General features: G+C 35.1%; 6 protein-coding genes across 20 annotated transcripts in view; 2 read left to right on the top strand and 4 right to left on the bottom strand.

Annotated features, from left to right (window-relative positions):
* LOC129790133 (nuclear factor of activated T-cells 5) overlaps window positions 1-15179 on the bottom strand; it is a 31288-nt gene extending 16109 nt beyond the window's left edge. For 2 of the 15 annotated variants that reach the window (XM_055827435.1, XM_055827440.1), the window contains exons 1-2: window positions 4879-5035; window positions 49-328 (exon numbers count right to left, since the gene is read on the bottom strand). In XM_055827435.1, coding sequence (XP_055683410.1) covers window positions 49-145 — 97 coding nt within the window. In that variant the 5' untranslated portion in view covers window positions 146-328; window positions 4879-5035. Of the gene's footprint in view, window positions 1-48; window positions 329-4413; window positions 5036-7350; window positions 8021-14975 lie in introns of those variants that run through there. The other 13 variants (XM_055827436.1, XM_055827444.1, XM_055827437.1 and 10 more) reach the window with 11 other exon arrangements.
* Window positions 1-17484, bottom strand: part of LOC129790211 (serine/threonine-protein phosphatase PP2A 65 kDa regulatory subunit) — a 620353-nt gene that overhangs the window by 227674 nt on the left and 375195 nt on the right. The window lies entirely within an intron of this gene.
* Window positions 8258-11607, top strand: LOC129790168 (molybdenum cofactor sulfurase 3). The gene is made up of 3 exons (XM_055827538.1): window positions 8258-8540; window positions 8611-9785; window positions 9867-11607. Exons 1-3 carry the CDS (start codon window positions 8459-8461, stop codon window positions 10986-10988), a joined length of 2379 nt encoding a protein of 792 aa, XP_055683513.1. The 5' UTR covers window positions 8258-8458; the 3' UTR covers window positions 10989-11607.
* LOC129790416 (migration and invasion enhancer 1) lies at window positions 10878-11743 on the bottom strand. Its single transcript, XM_055827904.1, has 3 exons — window positions 11627-11743; window positions 11438-11535; window positions 10878-11129 (listed from the first exon to the last, which is right to left on the bottom strand). Exons 1-3 carry the CDS (start codon window positions 11656-11658, stop codon window positions 10966-10968), a joined length of 294 nt encoding a protein of 97 aa, XP_055683879.1. The 5' UTR covers window positions 11659-11743; the 3' UTR covers window positions 10878-10965.
* LOC129790323 (syntaxin-16) lies at window positions 15268-16567 on the top strand. Its single transcript, XM_055827793.1, has 3 exons — window positions 15268-15457; window positions 15518-15651; window positions 15719-16567. The coding sequence occupies exons 1-3, from the start codon at window positions 15377-15379 to the stop codon at window positions 16515-16517; spliced, it is 1014 nt and encodes a 337-aa protein (XP_055683768.1). The 5' UTR covers window positions 15268-15376; the 3' UTR covers window positions 16518-16567.
* Window positions 16486-17466, bottom strand: LOC129790373 (RNA-binding protein pno1). The gene is made up of 2 exons (XM_055827855.1): window positions 17150-17466; window positions 16486-17058 (listed from the first exon to the last, which is right to left on the bottom strand). Exons 1-2 carry the CDS (start codon window positions 17341-17343, stop codon window positions 16551-16553), a joined length of 702 nt encoding a protein of 233 aa, XP_055683830.1. The 5' UTR covers window positions 17344-17466; the 3' UTR covers window positions 16486-16550.

Genomic DNA, 17484 nt, shown 5'->3' with positions numbered 1-17484 from the left:
TTGAAATTGTGGTGTGTTAGGGATGGGTGTGAGAAATGAAATATTTACCATAATTCTTATACGGATTTGTTGGATATGACCATCCAGAGTTTGAGTATTTTCTTTGGACGTCAGTCTCCCCCCACTGAGGACATGTGAATCTCATTTCACAAATTTTTTTTACTGCCACATTTACACACTAACAACAATTCACATTTAGAACATGTTTTATGTTTAGTTTTTTGAGATTTTTTTTCTCTTCAATATTGCTTCAAATAAGTTTTACTGTACAAGGTGTCAATGCAACCCTGAGTTTTTAACGAGTTATTAATTGTTGTTTCTTTTTTTTCTGGAGAAATAAGTATGTAAAAGAAAACTTATGACGCATTTGCCCAATTTGCCATTTAATTGAAAAATGTCATGTATACCTATATTTTATCAATATCTATCTATACTAAAAAATGTATATAAAATGCAGTTTTAAGTCTCAAATTTCACAATTATTACTGAGGAATGCTGGTGAGCATATTGAGAAAATTTAGTCTAATTAGCTTTGAAAAGTTCAAAAATACCATTATCCTAAAAACTTATTATGTGGGTGATTCTTTCAATATTATGCATTTCGAAAAAATATATTATTGTATTCACATTTATTTTTTCTGAGAAATTCAGCAGAATATATTTAGAAGCAACTCAATCCGTTTTTTGTGCTTTAAGTATCTTTTTACGTGATATAGAAAGAAGAAATTACACAGAAGAAAAAACAAGGATATGATGCTTTAACCAGAAATACATGTAATAACAATAATAGCCCATAAATAGATTTTAATTCCTTTTCATAATGTTAAAATGGCAAGGAAATTGGGTATACCTTCTACTTATTTATTTATAAAATACAAAGTTCAATAAATAACAAAAAAAAATAAAACGAATCTTTGGAGAAATCATTCAGGTTGTGTGTTTGTAAATATATACTTTATGTATTATTATTTATGTATATTATATTGAATTGATACGATTTATTCAAAAAAACAAAATGGTCTGTTCAAAAAGTTACATCGAATTGGTAATAAAGTATCTGTGTCAACAGAAATAAAGTTACTACATTAAAAAAAATATATAATTCAAATATTTATTTATTATGATGCTCCAAGCCGGTGTGCACCACATGGGGGCTGTGGGTAAATGCCCCCAGTAACCTCAACCCACAACCTTTCTGCTAAACTACTATGTCTTGGTTGAGCTTCGTCTAAAATTAGTCTTTGCTCTTAATACCGCTCGCGACTATATACGTTCAACTATTCTCTTGCTTATTTGAGTGTGTCTTACGCTTTCAGATATCACTGTAAGAGTAGGTTAACATTTTCTAAATGAGTCAGGTTGCAACACTAATCTACAATAAATCATATAGATCCATATGGATGAAACTTTCAAAACTGTATTACAAAGAATCTTCATGATTCTAATAAGAGCGCTTTATATTTATTTATTCTAAATATTATTATAGAAAAGTTTCATATTTTCAAATATTTTTAGTTCTTATTGTCTCTTTACATAGAAGAAAATTAATATTGATTCATTGAATCACAGTTTATGTTTAGTCGATGATGGGTATCTTTTGTGGAAATCATTAAAATAAATATTTCGTCAAATTCGTCTATCACTATTCAGCCCAATTTTCATTGGCCCTGTGACTTTTTGGACAAACCACGAATGAAAGCACGTCAGCTCTATATAATATTTGTAACCAATACATACTGTTGTTTTCTCACATCGTGTTTACACCACATATACCATAATAACACCAAAATAAAATTGTCCTCACATTTGTAAAAATTTCATATTGCTTAATTCAAAAGTTGGTTTTGTGTGTGTCTTGTCTCTCTCTATAATCATTCAGACCGAAATTTACTTTTGACTCTCAACAAAATTATTTATCACCATTATTTGAGACAATTTGTATGAATGAATAACACTAGGAGTCCAAAAAATGACCTACGCACAAATAGAAGTCCCATATTCACTTGCATGATTACATAGGTACCTATATTATGTATAATTTTGTATATAACAATTTGACTGTGTGAATAAAGAATATTTTGTCGCAGAGAGTGATAAATTTTTCAAAAATATGTATTTATTTCTAAATATTTGGAGGTACTATGGCAACAATTGCACACAAAAATAAATAGATTTGTGTTAGACTAGACTTTTGGAGCATCAATGTATTTTCGGTAGCATAATATTTAAACATATTCAGAAGTTTGGTAATGAATGTAGGTATATGGAGTACATAATACACACAGCAAAAAAAAAACATTTTGTCAATCTGAGGACGTTTTCATTATGAAGCAATTTATTTATATTGTAGAAGTCAATCATAACGCGTCCAGTTATAAGAGTTGGTATACCACAACGCGGATGGGTCAGTCTATGCGTTGTAATTTAATTTGTGAGTACTATTAGAGTAGGCAGTCAATTTTTTGTAAAATTTAGCAATTTGACACATTAAAATGCTTATATCTTAAGTTCTATTAGACCTACAGAAATTTCTTGACTAGTTCTGGAAAGGTATTGAAATAAGCTATAATCTGACATATATTTCGAAACATTTCAAGGTCACCTCCAGAACACAAAATGGCGGATTTTTGTTCAACAAAAACAGTTTTTTGCACTTTTCGTCCTGAAGGAATGGTCCTAGAGGTTTCTGATGTTCTATAAAGTTGTAGAGTTTTACAAAACCTTTAATTTGATACTAAATTGAGCAAAATCGGACAATCCGTTCAAGAGATATGGCTCTTAGAACTTTTCAAATTTAAGAATTTTTCAAATGGCTATATCTTCTAAACGGCTACATAGATTTTCTTCATTTTTGGACTGATGAAAGATATTAAGTCAGGCTACAACATATCAAAATTTAAAAGATTTGCCTAATGGGGATTCGGAGATATTGCCCCTTAAAGTTAGGCAATTTTTGTTTTTGTTTTTAGCGCTTCTTGCGGATGTTTTAGAAACTTGAAATGTTCTAAACAGTTGTAGGGCTTCTCAATACCTTTCATTTGATACTAAGATGGTCAAAATCGGTCAAGCCGTTCTCGAGATATATCGAAAAAACACTTTTTGCTTTAGGCCGCCATATTTGCTAAACCGCTTGACCGATTTTGAAGTATGAATTGTTGATGAAAACGTCTCACTGAGCTCTACAACATACTTAAATTTCAGATCTCTAGCTATAAAGGAAGTGGTTGACGCTATTTCAAAATGGCGGACGGCGGCCATCTTGGATTTCGAAAATGCGAAAAAATGAAATTTTACACCCACATTTCTATAGAAAACTTCAAACCGGAAGTCTCTATCTGTTACCGTTCTCAAGCTATAAGGCAAAGTTTAGAGTCCCGGACGGCAGGCCGGACGGCAGGCCGGCAGGCCGGCCGGATCAAAAATTTTCCACCACCATTTTCGTAATGTGGGATGTCTAAAACGTGCTCATACCAAGTTTGAGCCCGATCTGAGGTGGTCGGTTTTTCCGACGATTACAATACTTGGTATGCCACGATTGTGGTATACCAACTAATTCATAACAAAATGAACAGCGATTTAATATGCGTCTACGATACAACTTATTTTCACTTTGAACACACAAGATACCACTTTGTTTTCTAAGATGAACTTTGCTTAAAAAGAAACTAGCACTTGTTTGGGTTATCCTTGATAAACCGTCTACTCGACATAATTTGAAATATAAACATGTGATGGGGAGCGAAAAAGATAGCAAAAGAAAATGTATGATTGAGCTTTTGAAAAGTGCGAAAAACCGTCTTCATTGTTTTCATTATTCGAACAAAAAATTACATTGACAAGCTATAGAAGAACGTTAGGAGAAACCTACTTCAAAAGAAACCTAATCATAAGTTTTAAACATCACATGACTCTTGTAGAGGAGAAAATTCTTAAAGTCTAACATAATTCTTTAGTGAAAATATCCAAGAAAAATTTAAAAATGGCGATTTTGCATCAATTTTTAACCTCAGCCGTAAACCACCTGTATCTTATAATATTTCTTCCCCCAATAACGATTAAAAAAAAAAGATTTTTTGTCAATACGACTTTTGCAATAAAAAATCCTTCGAAAACTGCTAATAAGGGTTTTGGGATTTCCAACAACACGAATGTAGTATAACTCTGTCTCTGATTCAGAATACTGAAAAATCTTCTCTTTTCATTAACAAGTTAATTACACATAATTTAATTTTTTTCAAGAAAAAAAATACATAAATATTGACGTGGGCAAGAGGAAACAACTTGACAAAAGGTATCAAAAGATGTATTCAATTTTAAGTAAGCTCATATGTAGCATTTTTCTCTTATATAGCATAGCAAACAAGTCAAAGTTTTCTTCATTTTTGCATTAACAACATCAAGTCCAACACTAACTGGAATAATATATAGTCGTCGATGAAAAGCTCAGCCATTTTATATTTCTATTTAATTCACACAAACAACAAAACAGTGTATGTTTACTTGGCTGAAATGCACACCATTGTGTGACTACACTGTATACACATGTAGAAATGTACTTCAGTATATCACTTTATCAATTTAATACACTGTATACTCGGTATAATAAAGTGCTTAATTTTATTCACACCATTTACCAATTATCCATCATTTCCATCTTGTACGCATGGACATATTTTTTTGCTTTAGAGAAATTTTTAAAACACTATTCACACATACATATATTTTTAAGGGTTTTTCCCAATAAATCAGTCTTTAATTCAACAAATTAATATGAATATAATCATATAAAAAATATTAAAGATGTATAAAATATGTAAATTAAGTGAATATTGGAACACACAAGAGATAAAAAATGAGATAAAATATTAAAAACCATACAAATCTTTGGTAAAATTAACAAATATATGTAGCTAATTGGTCTAAAAAACAAGATTAACACTTCTTTTTATTACTATAACGTTGTGCTTGAAACGTTCACTACAGCATAATGGGACAAGAAAAGTAACTTCACTCCGACACACCACACAGAGCACTGACCAATCGACAGATACCCGGAGTCTCTTCAAGTAAAATATCATCAGTGTTGTGAGTGATCCGAGATTGCTACCAGAGTCGAAATGAGGATTTTAGTGAAACTGACGTAAAGAAATATTTGCACATTGATTACGGCCAAAAAATAAATTCAAGTGGCATTGAGTTCTACTAATGTTACCTATATTTTTCAAAGTATATAATTTCTACTATGCACATTTTGGGGGGACTATAGAAAATACATTACATAGATGTTTACACCACAATCCAACTCTGTACCATCGTATCACTGCGTAAATTGAAAATAAAGAGAATCTTTGCTTCAGTTGGTATAAGTAAAATAGGATGCGACAATGATAAGAGAAAATGAGAGAAGAGCTGTTTACTATTTTTTTTTCTCATTATTATTATCATTATTTTAGTATAGAAATTGGATATTTCTTTTTCCCAATAGCGGGAAGTTATACAACAACTACACCTACACGAGAAAACGGGATAAAGTGGGTTTTTCTTAAATTTGCAGACATTTCAATTGTTTTTGCATCAAGAAAAGTTCAGCGTCTCATAATTTAAATGTTATTTTGCAAGATTCATAGCGTTTTAGTCTTTTTCATCACTTTAAACGACTTAAATTGTTTTACTTTAATATTTATAGAGAAAATTTTAAATCGGTTAAAACTGATTTAAACCAGTTTTGCAAATCGACTTCGAATAGGAATAAGCGATCTTCAATAAATCTAGCCTTGTAGACATAAAAAAGGCGGAGGTCTCTGTGTGCCAAAAAGTAAAGAAATTCGTCTACTTACCTATGTGACTTTATTAGGTTTTTTTTTCTAATTTCTTTCTACCTTATTGACTCAAAGAAAAATTATATAAAAACACTATCTGCCACGAATTTTTGAACACACCAATATAGCAGAGATATCGTCTTCTAATTGCTATGAGCATTATGTATTGATGATGTTGCCTGCCGGTTTTTGGTATCACGAGCTATATGTAATAGACAAATGTAACATAACACCATCAAGTTCTTATCAATAAAGTTGGTTTCATCATAAAAACTTTTAAGTGTCAAAAACATAGTCAAAACGTTATTCTCTGTACTTTGCATTACAATTTGTAAAGTACTATGTGTCTCTGCATATTTACTATTTACAAATCACTTTTATCTTATCAAACTCATATGAGGTCAATCGATCCCACCCAGGCGTTATCTTTCTCAGAGAGGTCTCGAAATACTCAACCTTTTCTATCAGACTTATCAATAACTAAATATATAATTTAACAATCTCCATATACTAAAGCTTGGATGGGCTAGTATAAGCTAGGTCAAGATTTCACCAAGCTTCCCGAAAACATTACGCACGATCGATGTTTTTTTCTCAACGACTACATAATGATATTGAGACTACCAATTTTCTTTTTTACTTGTTTTTAAAATTGCAATTAATATTTGTTTATTTTTACTTACTGATAGTCTCGTATCTGAGAAAAGAGACATCAAATTTTCGATTTTTTTTTTAAAACTCTTTAAGGATTTTACGGAATCTAGCCAACCAAATACTTTAAAAGTGTTTTTTGATGATCCTTTGAGTTCAAATTTTCAAATACTTAAACTCTTTATATAGTCTCCCTGATCCGAGAGACTGTTAAAGTTCGTACTCGAGAAATGAGCTTAAGGCTTATACAAATTCACGACTTTGACGTCACATAACAATTATTTATGCTGCTTAGATAATAGTGCAACTTGATTTATTGTAATATTGGGTCGTATTCTGCGACTAAAAAATCTTTGAAATCGTTGAAATTTCAGAACAAATTCTTGAAATTTCAAGGATTTTTTGGTCGCAGAATAGGACTCGTTGTTTATGCTGTATCAAGCATAAATTGCTTTACCATGTACCATATTTGTGACTACAATCTACGCATTTCTTGAATAACAATCAGATCGATATTTTTTCGAGCATAATTGTAGAGGGGTTGTCGTATCTAGATTAGGCTATGCCTTTTGCTATGTTTTTGAGTTATCATTAGTCAATGGTCTTAGTATGTTAAAACTAGCTTTGTAGTCCTGAAAAGAACTATTTCTATTTTTAACATTTTTATGTAGTCCCGAGTATCATGTTGTCAACATATATACATACATACATATATCACCACTAGAGGTGTAGACGCGGAAACATATTTCAACCTGCCCCAATGTCTTGAACCATTCATGACGATGTAGTTAGGAAAAAAAGTCAATAAAAAGAATCCTAATTTTTAACCTTGATAAATTCATACACAGTAGAGAAGATAAGAGTTGTTGGCACTACTAACCGTGTGACCGAAGGTTTTCACTCTTCACCAGGACAGACGAAATCGTAGGTCCATCTCCATTTGAATTTGTCGCAGTTGACGTCGTGGCATTTGAGCTATTTCCCACTCTACTCCCCGAACTTGTGGTTGTCAAACATTTGAGGAGCATTATGTATGGAGGAGCCTTTCCAACTCTTCTTAATCTCAATGCTTTTCAACACTTTTTTCTTCCTGGTCAGGTATCACGAAGAAGTTTCAAAATTCTTAATCCAGAGAATCTGTCATGTCACACAGCTGAGATTTCACCATTGCCCCCAAATGAATTAAATCGTTAAATTATTTTTCTTTCGCTCAATGTTCCACCTTTCGAAAAAGATTATTATGCAGCGAACGCAAAACAACAATTTTTTTTACTACTACTTTTTTTTCTCTTCTCCGACTTAATCTGGAGGAGCGACTGAAAATTGATACAAAAACGTGACGTCACTAAATATTCGTCTTTTCACTCACTTTGCGTTTGAGAAATGTCTCCGCAGTATGTTAAACGTGATTCTATACGTGTAAATTATTGATCAAACTTTAATCTATTGTTCAATTTTCGTGAAAATATTGGTAAAAAAGCAAAATAAAATGGGAGATTGCAATTTTCCACAAATTTTTTGGATCACATTCACGAACCGTCAGAGAAATCGGTTAGTGTGGCTCAAAAATGGTCAACTAGTACACGGAAAACTGCGCCGATTTCAAGTACCGCCATCTTTGATTTTGGCGCAAGCTACAAAGGAAATGGAAGATAACAAATTTTATGTGTGGGAATGAGATGGAAAAAGCGTTAACCCTTTACTGGCAGTAAAAAGGTTTTCGTAGCTTATAATGAAAGCAAGTAGCAGGGAAGTGTTAAAATATGATCATAGGATGTGGAGGGGGTGGACCTCAGCAAAAACCACTCATACACCATATAATCATTCAGTAAACCTTGAGGTTTTAGTTTGAGAAGAGGTATTATATTCAAAAGTTTCTGACTAGAAGAAAATGGAATGATTTGCAATAATAACGTTTGGAAAAATTATTTATCATTAAGATTACATCATCACGCATGAAGTAAAGTGAATTAAGTACTTGCTGGAAAATGTGGAAAATGAATGAATTCAAAGAAGAATATTCCAATGATGAGTGGCGGGATATTTCCGCAGAATTTCGTAGAGTTAAGGGTAAGTTTTAAATTCTTTTAATTGGTAAACAATTAACACGTGCACCTACTCACAATAAGTATTATTGTAGAGCACTACTTGGATCATGCTGGTGCTACTCTCTATTCAGAGAGACAGATTCAGGAATGCTACAGAGATCTTAGCCAGAATGTCTATTCCAATCCACATACTAGCAAAACCACTGAAGATTTCATAGACATTGTGAGATATCGTATTTTGGATCACTTCAACACAGACTCATCTGAGTATCATGTAATCTTCACATCAGGAACAACAGCATCCCTTAAGATTGTAGCAGAAACTTTTGATTTTAGTGGTGAAAATTCCCAATTTCGCTACTTGAGAGATAGTCACACATCGGTGCTTGGAATGAGGGAACTAGTTGGAGGTGCTCAGATTAATCATATTGAGAAGTCTGAACTTTTGTCAATATCAGAAGGACAGTATGAACCTCTTCCACATTGCGATGACTCTAAATCACTACTTGTCTTCCCGGCTCAATGCAATTTCAATGGATACAAATATCCTCTCGATATAATTGAACGATTTCACTCAAGGAAACTCCCAACTGAATTTAAGAATTCCGAATGGTTTGTCTGCGTCGATGCTGCCAGTTTTGTTGCAACAAACTACCTCAATCTCCAAACATTTAAACCTGATTTTGTATGCATATCATTTTACAAGATTTTCGGCTACCCAACAGGACTAGGAGCTCTCTTGGTGAGTAAAAGAGCAGAAAATGTTCTTAAAAAGCGCTACTACGGCGGTGGTACGGTGAAAATTGCAATGAGCCAGCTAAATTTTCACGAGAAGCGTGATTGTCTACATGAGCGCTTTGAAGATGGAACTATACCATTCCTATCTATCTTATCTCTACTTCATGGCTTCAACACGCTGAAACGACTAATTCCTCCTAAGAATGGCGCAAATACAATGCAAAGAATATCCAAACATACATTCAATCTTGCAAAATATTTGAGAGATCGCCTAGCTGCTATGAAGCATCCATCTGGCAAAGACGTCATCAAATTATATGCTGACACAGACTATTCTACTCCCAAGTCTCAAGGAGGAATTGTTAATTTCAACATACTCCACAGCAATGAGATGTTCGTTGGTTTCGCTGAATTTTCATGCATGGCTGCAGTTTGCAACATTCTAATCAGAACTGGTTGTTTTTGCAATCCTGGAGCATGTCAGCGACATTTGGAACTATCAAATGATGTTGTTAGAGAACATTTTCAGGTTCGTGTAGTTTGTTTGATTGATGTAGTTGATCTTATTACAATGTGTTCAGTTTGTATTTATTTCTGCTCTAATTTCCAGGCCGGTCATATATGCGGTGACTCAAATGATCTGATCAATGGTATCCCAACTGGATCCATTCGAGTTTCGGTTGGCTACATGACTGGAATAGCCGATGTCAATGCCCTCATAAATATGATCGAAAAATGCTATTGCCCCATCTCCAAAAGATACGTTGACGTCGAATATATTTCGGATGGGGATAAAAAAAATCCAGCAGTCAGTGAAGAAAACATAAAACTGGAAATGATATGCATATACCCAGTAAAGTCATGTGGAGCCTTTAAGATTTTCGATAAATGGCCAGTGACTTCGCATGGATTGCAGTACGATAGAGAGTGGATGATAGTGACGGAGAAAGGGGTCGCTCTCACCCAGAAAACAAACACAAAAATGTGCCTCATTACACCCAGTATTGATCAGAAAGAGGGCAAAATGACTCTTCACTTCCCTGAAATGGAAAGCATTTGCGTGGAACTAAAAGTAGAAAGCGACCAAATAATGCAAGACTTGAGCTTGTGCAAGAGTAAGGTATGCGGAGATCAAATTCAAGGATACGATTGTGGGGAGGAAGTGGCGCAATGGCTAGAGAGAGCTCTCGATACCCCTGGAGTACGCCTAATAAGGAAAAATAGTGAAGAAAAGCGATTTTTCCGCAAAAACGGAACAAATGGCACAAATGGTATTAATACGGAATACTCTGAAATATCTCTGACAAATCAAGCACAATTTTTGCTGATAAACTCCACGTCTGTCTCGTGGTTGATGGACAAAGTAAAAGATTGGGAGTATGAAGAAAATCGAGACGTTCTCCTGGCAGGCGTTGTTGATCGTTTTCGTGGAAATATTGTGATAAAATCTTCAAAATGCTTGGAAGAAGCAAATTGGAAAGTTCTCAAAATTGGACCGATTCTATTTAAGGTAGATGGCCAATGTACACGATGCCAGATGATCTGCATAGATCAAGCAACAGGGGAGAAAACAACTGAACCCCTGAGGACAATTGCAAAGGAATTTAAAGGAAAGATAAAATTTGGCATCTATCTATCGCTCCATAATAATAATTTAACAAATTCAAACGTTCTCAGTTGCACCGATAGAATTGAAGTGATTGAAAAAGCTACTGAAGAACACATTCTGTGATTGGTTGCTGTCGGATGTGTCCTAAACTCTCGCCGTGAGTCTCTTTTTGGACATTTAACGCCACATCATTAAAGTCAGGAAATGCAAGGGTTGATAATTTGGAGTAAACAACCTTATCATTTATCTGCACTTCGAATGATCCTGAAAGAAAAATTTTAAAGCTATATAGTACATTCCAGTACTGAGAGTACTAAGGGATGGTCACGTTATTTTGGAAACTCGGGGACTTTCAAGAGCAATTTTCAAGCCAATTTTTAAACCAAAATTTTGAAATCTGCTTGCACTCTTGTTAAATGGCCAAACACTGATAAGAATTCAGTATTTTTGATTTAGAAAATAAATTTTTGTGTTCAAAAAATTTATTTGAAATTCTCACATTTTGGCCATTTTGTTCCTGTAGAGTTTCCAAAATAACGTGACCATCCCTTACAACAAATATTATGTGATACCTTGTCTTCCTTTTTTACATTTAACTTCCGCATTGGGGACTAGTTTATGAACTGTTTCTTGAAGTTCTTGGCATCTTGCTTCGTAATTGCAGAGTCCACTAAAAAACAAAGTTATGAAAACATAATATTGCGGTTGTTATATAATAAAGAAAAAAAGAAAAAGAACAAAATGTTGTTTTGCTGGCTTACCAGTACTCCACATTAACTTGAACTTTCTCCATTCACATAAAGAAACTTTGAAAAATTCTTAATCCAGAGGAAAAATTATCAAGAGATGTTTTTAATTTGTTCTTGATTCTCATGTAACTATTTTTTTACGGACTTATGGGTTAAAATAACGAATAATATGGGACAATCTAACATTTCAGATTTCCCGCACTTTTTCTATATTATTTAGTATGCTCTCAGCATAATTTTTTCTTCGTTAATTTTGAGTGCATAAAAATTACGCAAAAAAATATTATTTTAATGAAAATTGAATGGATTCGATTAAAGAAAGAGTTGTAGATATTTATATGCAAGATTTCAAAAATCTTGATGAAGATAATTAACTCTTATAGATGATTTGGAAATCACAATTTTATCGCGAAATAATTTAAATTATTTTAAGTTCATTTATCTAAATTAATTCCTAGGGGTGTTTATTTGAATAAAAATCCTAGGATTTTCGGATTATTTGCCAAAGATTCGGATGATTCGCCAAAAATATAGAAAGATAAAAATCCAATTTCTCCAATAGATTGGGGGTTATCCCAAAATTCATTTCTTTTCGCTCAAGAACCAACAGAAGAGCCAGAAAACGCGAAAAAGGTTTTGGTTAAAAATACAAAATTTTGATCGCAAACCAAGAATCTTGAACCAAGATCGCAAGATTTGCAATTTTATGTAAATTAATGTAGGCTTGATGAGATATTTTGCAATTATGACTGCTTTTGGATGCATGATATTGCTTTTTGGATGCATGATATTGGCGCTGGAACACTTTTTCTGCAGAATATTTTCGCTGTTTTCTGCAACTTATAGAATCCGTTAAAATTCATTTAAAATTTTAAAAAAGCGTTCTTCAGTATTTTCCTCTCCGTCCTCGAGCATTGGGCGCTTGTTTGAGTTGCTTCTCTTATAAATTTGTCACGAATTCTTCGATGTTGGCTGTGGAGTGTCCGAGGATCAAGATTGAGGATTCCTAAAAAAAAACAATATTATTAAAATAAAAGGACTAATAGACTAAGTTTCGGAAGGTCCAACTCAAGCACCGATAATGAAGGGAGAGATTTCCATGGTATTTGGGATTGCTCCAAGAATTGGCCAAACTTTCAATTTGCTGCTTTTGCTAAAGAGGGAGGCTATCTATCCCAATGTCTAATTGAATTTCTTGTAGATTATTTCTTAAAATCTTACGTGGAAGTTTTTTGCAGCGCATTCCTTAAACCGAAGTGATGGTATTCGCCGGGGGGACAATCTTCGGCGTATTTTTTTCCTTTGGAGTGCCAGCAAGAGAATGTCTTGTCTTTGGCAACTCAGTGTGTCCTTCACTTCTGAGTATTAACAACAATTTTCTTGTAAATTGCACGGAGCATCCTTCATCTCGACACACCCGAAAATTATGAACCATACTCCTGTGTTAAAAGATAGGAATATGGTTCATAATCTTCGGGCACGACGATCTATTGCGAGATACTTAAGTTTCTTCCTCAAACTGCTCATTTCATCATCTGGACTATCTTGTGACTCAACTTCGCAATCACTATTGCATATCAGTAAAGGATCTTCAAGCAAATCATCACGAATCTCATTTTCACCTCCTACAGCACCTTCACTCATGTGACTCAAATTGTTATCATCGGCACGATCGGCACCATCGGAATCATTATTCAAATAGGCATCAATTCGGCATCATCATCTATCCTCAAATTTATATTTCCATAATCAGGGGCATTAACCCTTCGGTAAAATGTTGATTTGCTGAGGCCACAGATATTTTAGCTGCCGATCGACCGCTCCAAACTTTTTGATGGGTAAGAATGAACACAAACAGGTGCATTATGAATGCAATAGTTACTCAAAAAATTTATTTCCCAATGGATTGGGGGTGACAAAGGGGGTTTATCTGAATGAAAATCTTCAGATCTTCGCATTATTCGCTAAAAATATCGAAAGATTCGCCAGATAAACACCCCTTGATTAATTCACGATAAACGTGCTTTTGTCTCATCTACAAAAATTAATTCAAATTATTTTCTTGCAAGGATTCGTAAAATCCTTATCACAATTCAATAAGAAAAACTCGAAATATTGGAAAATTAGCATAATGCTGATTGATAGGGCCGATATCAATCACGCAAGAAATCCCTTTGAATTACAAATGAGGAAAGGAAAATAATTCGATTAATTTCGCAACGAAGCATTTCTTAGGGCAGTCTTTCTTGGATTTTGAAGAGGATTTAACTCATAGAAGAAATGGTTATTTACGATGAGTATGAACGTGAGAGACAAAGGAAAATACGCCATGAGCATAGAAAAATTCTGGAGCTCCTAAAAGATCTCAAATTTGAATATGTTGTGAAAGAAAATGTTCGCGCGAAAATTTGCTTTAATTCAGGAAGGGAGAGATTCCCCCGCAATCCAGATAAATCCCAGAATTACGAGGCCTCTTCTGTTGTGAAAGAATCTCAATTAAGTGGAAAATCAAAGGAAAGGAATCTCTCAAGTGTTTTTGCTTCAACAGTTCCAAGATTCCCCGAATACGGACGATCTTCTTTCAGCACATTCAAGTACCAGGGTCAGAAGGGAGGATATCTGAAGAATGGATCATTTAGAAAAGCTCCTGCAGATCGTGAGAAATTCCTCTTCAAAGAGAACATGCAAAATCCTGGGCAAGGATTTAAGCAAGATAATATATCTTTTATAAATCCTAAACTTTTCCTTTTTCTCTCCAGTCCAGGAACTTATCCAAAGGATTTTTTATCAAGTAAAAAAGCATCCGTTTTGGTGATTTGTGAACCAAAATTCTCAGCAGTGTGCTTTATGTGCTTCAAAAAAATCCCCGAAGGATGTTTTTGGCGCAATTTTCGCAATAAACGAGATCTCTGTCGTTCCTGCATGACCCAAGAGGCTCATCTCCGGAAGCCCCATCGTGTAATGATGAGATACACAAAGACATCGGAATTGGAGAGATTTGTGGTGAGAAATTCTTGAATTTTATACGGAACTATGAAAAATTAATTTAAAAAAATCATTTCTGTGCAAATATGTTGGGTCATATCTCAAAAATTTAGCCAATTAAATAGCATATTTGCAAATTAGAGAAATACTTACCCTTGAAAAAAAAACAACAATGAAAACTCCCGGACGAAATAACTTTGCGATTCACCGTTCACAATTTAGTTAAAAAAATGCGGCAAAATTCGCGTTTATCGCCTCAGTTTCATTTTTAGAACATTCTTCAGAATCTTAAGGTTTTAAAAATACATACCCGGAAAGAATTACACGGAAATTCGCACCAAAAAATAAATTCAGAAATAATTAATGCTTCTTTTACCTATACCAACACGGATTCATTTTTCTTTTCTTGCAGCGCGTAAGAAGTTGTTCTTTCTTCCACAAACACGAAGGAACACAGGCTGCTGTTCAATTCATCCCATCCAAGGAGGTCACAAAGCGTATTAGATGTGAGAAATACCTCCAGAGATTCTCCAATTTCTCAAAAATTCAATAAAACATGTTATAATAAAAACTATTTTGTAACGGACATTTTCAATGTTGCAAAACTGATGACAGTTAGAGCGAGATATGGCATGAAAGTGGAAAAACGTATATCTCTCTCACTCGCACACGTCAATTTCACTTTATCTTGTCAAAAAAAAAACTAAAATTCATCAAAATTTTATTTTTGTGAAGTAAAAAGTGAAAATTGCAAATAAAATAGGAATTTAATCAATAATGGCTAGTCGAAATCTCACAGAGGTGTTCCTTATAATGAGGAATAATGCCACGCAGAGCAAAAACATGTATTCAGACAACGTATGTTTGCAAAAATTCATTTTATTGTGGAAGAAAAATTCATAAAAAATACAATTTCAGAGGGATTCCGAAGGGGAGAATCTTCTGAGACGATCTCTGAGGGACACGGAGGAGGGTTTAGAGATGCGAGATGATCACGGAGCACCACCAATGTGGATTGATAAGTTGGAGGAGGCACAGTACACAATGTCCAAGTAAGTTGTGGGAAGCAGGAGAAACAATCCCTTCTGAAGACTAATCTCTGATTGTTCCTTTTTGCAGAATTAAACCAAAACTCGATGAGTTGACCACCTTGCATATGAGGCACTTGCAGAGACCAACACTGGATGATCACTGCGAGGAGGAGGTGCTGATTGAGGATGCCAGCACGGAGATCTCGAAACTAATTGCCTCCACCCACAGGCATATTCAGTGCATCCGTTCGAGTTTGGGACATGGCAATAGATTGGAACAGCGTCTCACGCAGAATGTCGTCACTTGCCTCCTGCTGCAGCTGCAGGATATCACATTCCGCTTCCGGAACAGCCAAAACACCTACCTGAGGCAGATGGCATCGCGAGAGGAGCGATCGAATGTCTTCTTTGAGACCCAAGACTTCACCACAATCGATTTGGAGCCTCCACGTGAGACAACAGTGGAGTCATTTGATAATTTCCTCAAACCCAAACCGACTGTGCTGGAAGAGAGTGATGAGCAGATTGATGAGTACTTTCAGCAGCCCGTTTCATCGAGACTAACACAGCAGCAGCTCTTGCTCTTTGAGGAGGATAACACAAAGATAATTGAGCAACGTGAGCAGGAAGTTTCCCGGATTGTTCGATCAATTGTGGATCTTCATGATATCTTTAAGGATCTCGGTGGAATGGTGCAGGAACAAGGAACAATCCTCGATAGAATTGACTACAACGTCGAGACAACGCAGTCTCGTGTGTCTGAGGGCCTGAGGCAATTGCAGCGCGCTGAAATGTACCAAAGAAAGAATCGAAAGATGATGTGTATCCTCATCCTAGCTGGAGTGACACTCTTCATGCTTTTAGCTTTGATTTTCACAAAACTTTAATCAAAATAGTTTAATCCAAAAAAATCCAATAAATTATATCCTCTCAGAAACCCTTCCGGCTACTGATCTCAAGTTTCCGTAGACTTTGTTGGGCGGGGAGCCGATGATCAAGTTACAGATTGCCCGCCTGGCCAGCTGAATATTCTGATAGCTGCCCAGGATGTGAACGCGACTGTCTGCGAGAACAATTCGGGTTTTTGTTGTATTTTCAATCGTGAACTTTGTACGTCCTCCCTTTCCTGCCAGACGCCCAATGGCTCTGCTCTTGTGATCCCCCTTCAGCATCTTAACGTCCATCACATCGAATGTCTCCACGAAGAGATCATCGAGACGCAGCAGAGCCAGGGCATCGTCCACGTCGAATCCGTAGATGAAGGCTTTAACGAAATCTGCTCCTCTTTGCAAATTCGCCACATCCGTGGTCTGTGGTCCCAGCCGCATCTCCACCTGATGGCTCTTGAGGTTGAAGCGCACCTGAAGATTCAGGTTTTCCGTGAGGGGATTGACGATTTTTAGCCAATTCTCCTTGAGGGCTCCAAGTCTGCAAACCAAAACAATAAACATTTAACCTCACAAAAAAACAAATCAATTTTTCTCTTAATTTATGCACGAAAACTTAAAGAAAATCTCACCTCCTCACGGGTACGAGAATTTTCCTCTGATCCAAGCTGGATTTAGTGCGCTTCCTTCCTGAAACACCTGTTTTTGGAGCCCCAGCTATCCCGGAAGATTGATCAACTTCCATGGAATCGCTGTGTTGCCTCTTCTTTTTGGGTTTACGTGGCAGGGAAACTTCCGTGCTGATGTTGACCTCTTCTACCTCCATTCTTGGAACTTTTCACGAAGTATTTTCACGGAAATAAAGGGAAATCGACGATATTTTTCCAAGAAAACACGAGATGTTATTTTTCAATGGCAAAAAATAACACCAGAAAGACTGTCCCAAACACGTGGATGTGACAGTTGG

Source organism: Lutzomyia longipalpis, chromosome 2 (genome assembly GCF_024334085.1).
Source record: "Lutzomyia longipalpis isolate SR_M1_2022 chromosome 2, ASM2433408v1".
NCBI classification, from domain to species: domain Eukaryota; kingdom Metazoa; phylum Arthropoda; class Insecta; order Diptera; family Psychodidae; genus Lutzomyia; species Lutzomyia longipalpis.
Note: the sequence above shows the minus strand (reverse complement) of the source record. Positions and strands in the feature narration are given on the sequence as shown.

Excerpts from the sequence above, each read along its gene's own strand:
- LOC129790168 (XM_055827538.1), top strand. The coding sequence starts at position 8,459 with ATGTGGAAAATGAATGAATTCAAAGAAGAATATTCCAATGATGAGTGG. Across the intron at positions 8,541-8,610 it reads AGAATTTCGTAGAGTTAAGG|AGCACTACTTGGATCATGCT; the intron begins GTAAGTTTTAAA and ends GTATTATTGTAG. Across the intron at positions 9,786-9,866 it reads TTGTTAGAGAACATTTTCAG|GCCGGTCATATATGCGGTGA; the intron begins GTTCGTGTAGTT and ends TCTAATTTCCAG.
- LOC129790416 (XM_055827904.1), bottom strand. The coding sequence starts at position 11,658 with ATGGAGAAAGTTCAAGTTAATGTGGAGTACTG. Across the intron at positions 11,536-11,626 it reads CAAGTTAATGTGGAGTACTG|TGGACTCTGCAATTACGAAG; the intron begins GTAAGCCAGCAA and ends TTTGTTTTTTAG. Across the intron at positions 11,130-11,437 it reads ATGTAAAAAAGGAAGACAAG|GATCATTCGAAGTGCAGATA; the intron begins GTATCACATAAT and ends TTTTTCTTTCAG.
- LOC129790323 (XM_055827793.1), top strand. The coding sequence starts at position 15,377 with ATGGCTAGTCGAAATCTCACAGAGGTGTTCCTTATAATGAGGAATAAT. Across the intron at positions 15,458-15,517 it reads AAAACATGTATTCAGACAAC|AGGGATTCCGAAGGGGAGAA; the intron begins GTATGTTTGCAA and ends ATACAATTTCAG. Across the intron at positions 15,652-15,718 it reads GCACAGTACACAATGTCCAA|AATTAAACCAAAACTCGATG; the intron begins GTAAGTTGTGGG and ends TCCTTTTTGCAG.
- LOC129790373 (XM_055827855.1), bottom strand. The coding sequence starts at position 17,343 with ATGGAGGTAGAAGAGGTCAACATCAGCACGGAAGTTTCCCTGCCACGT. Across the intron at positions 17,059-17,149 it reads ATTCTCGTACCCGTGAGGAG|ACTTGGAGCCCTCAAGGAGA; the intron begins GTGAGATTTTCT and ends TTTGGTTTGCAG.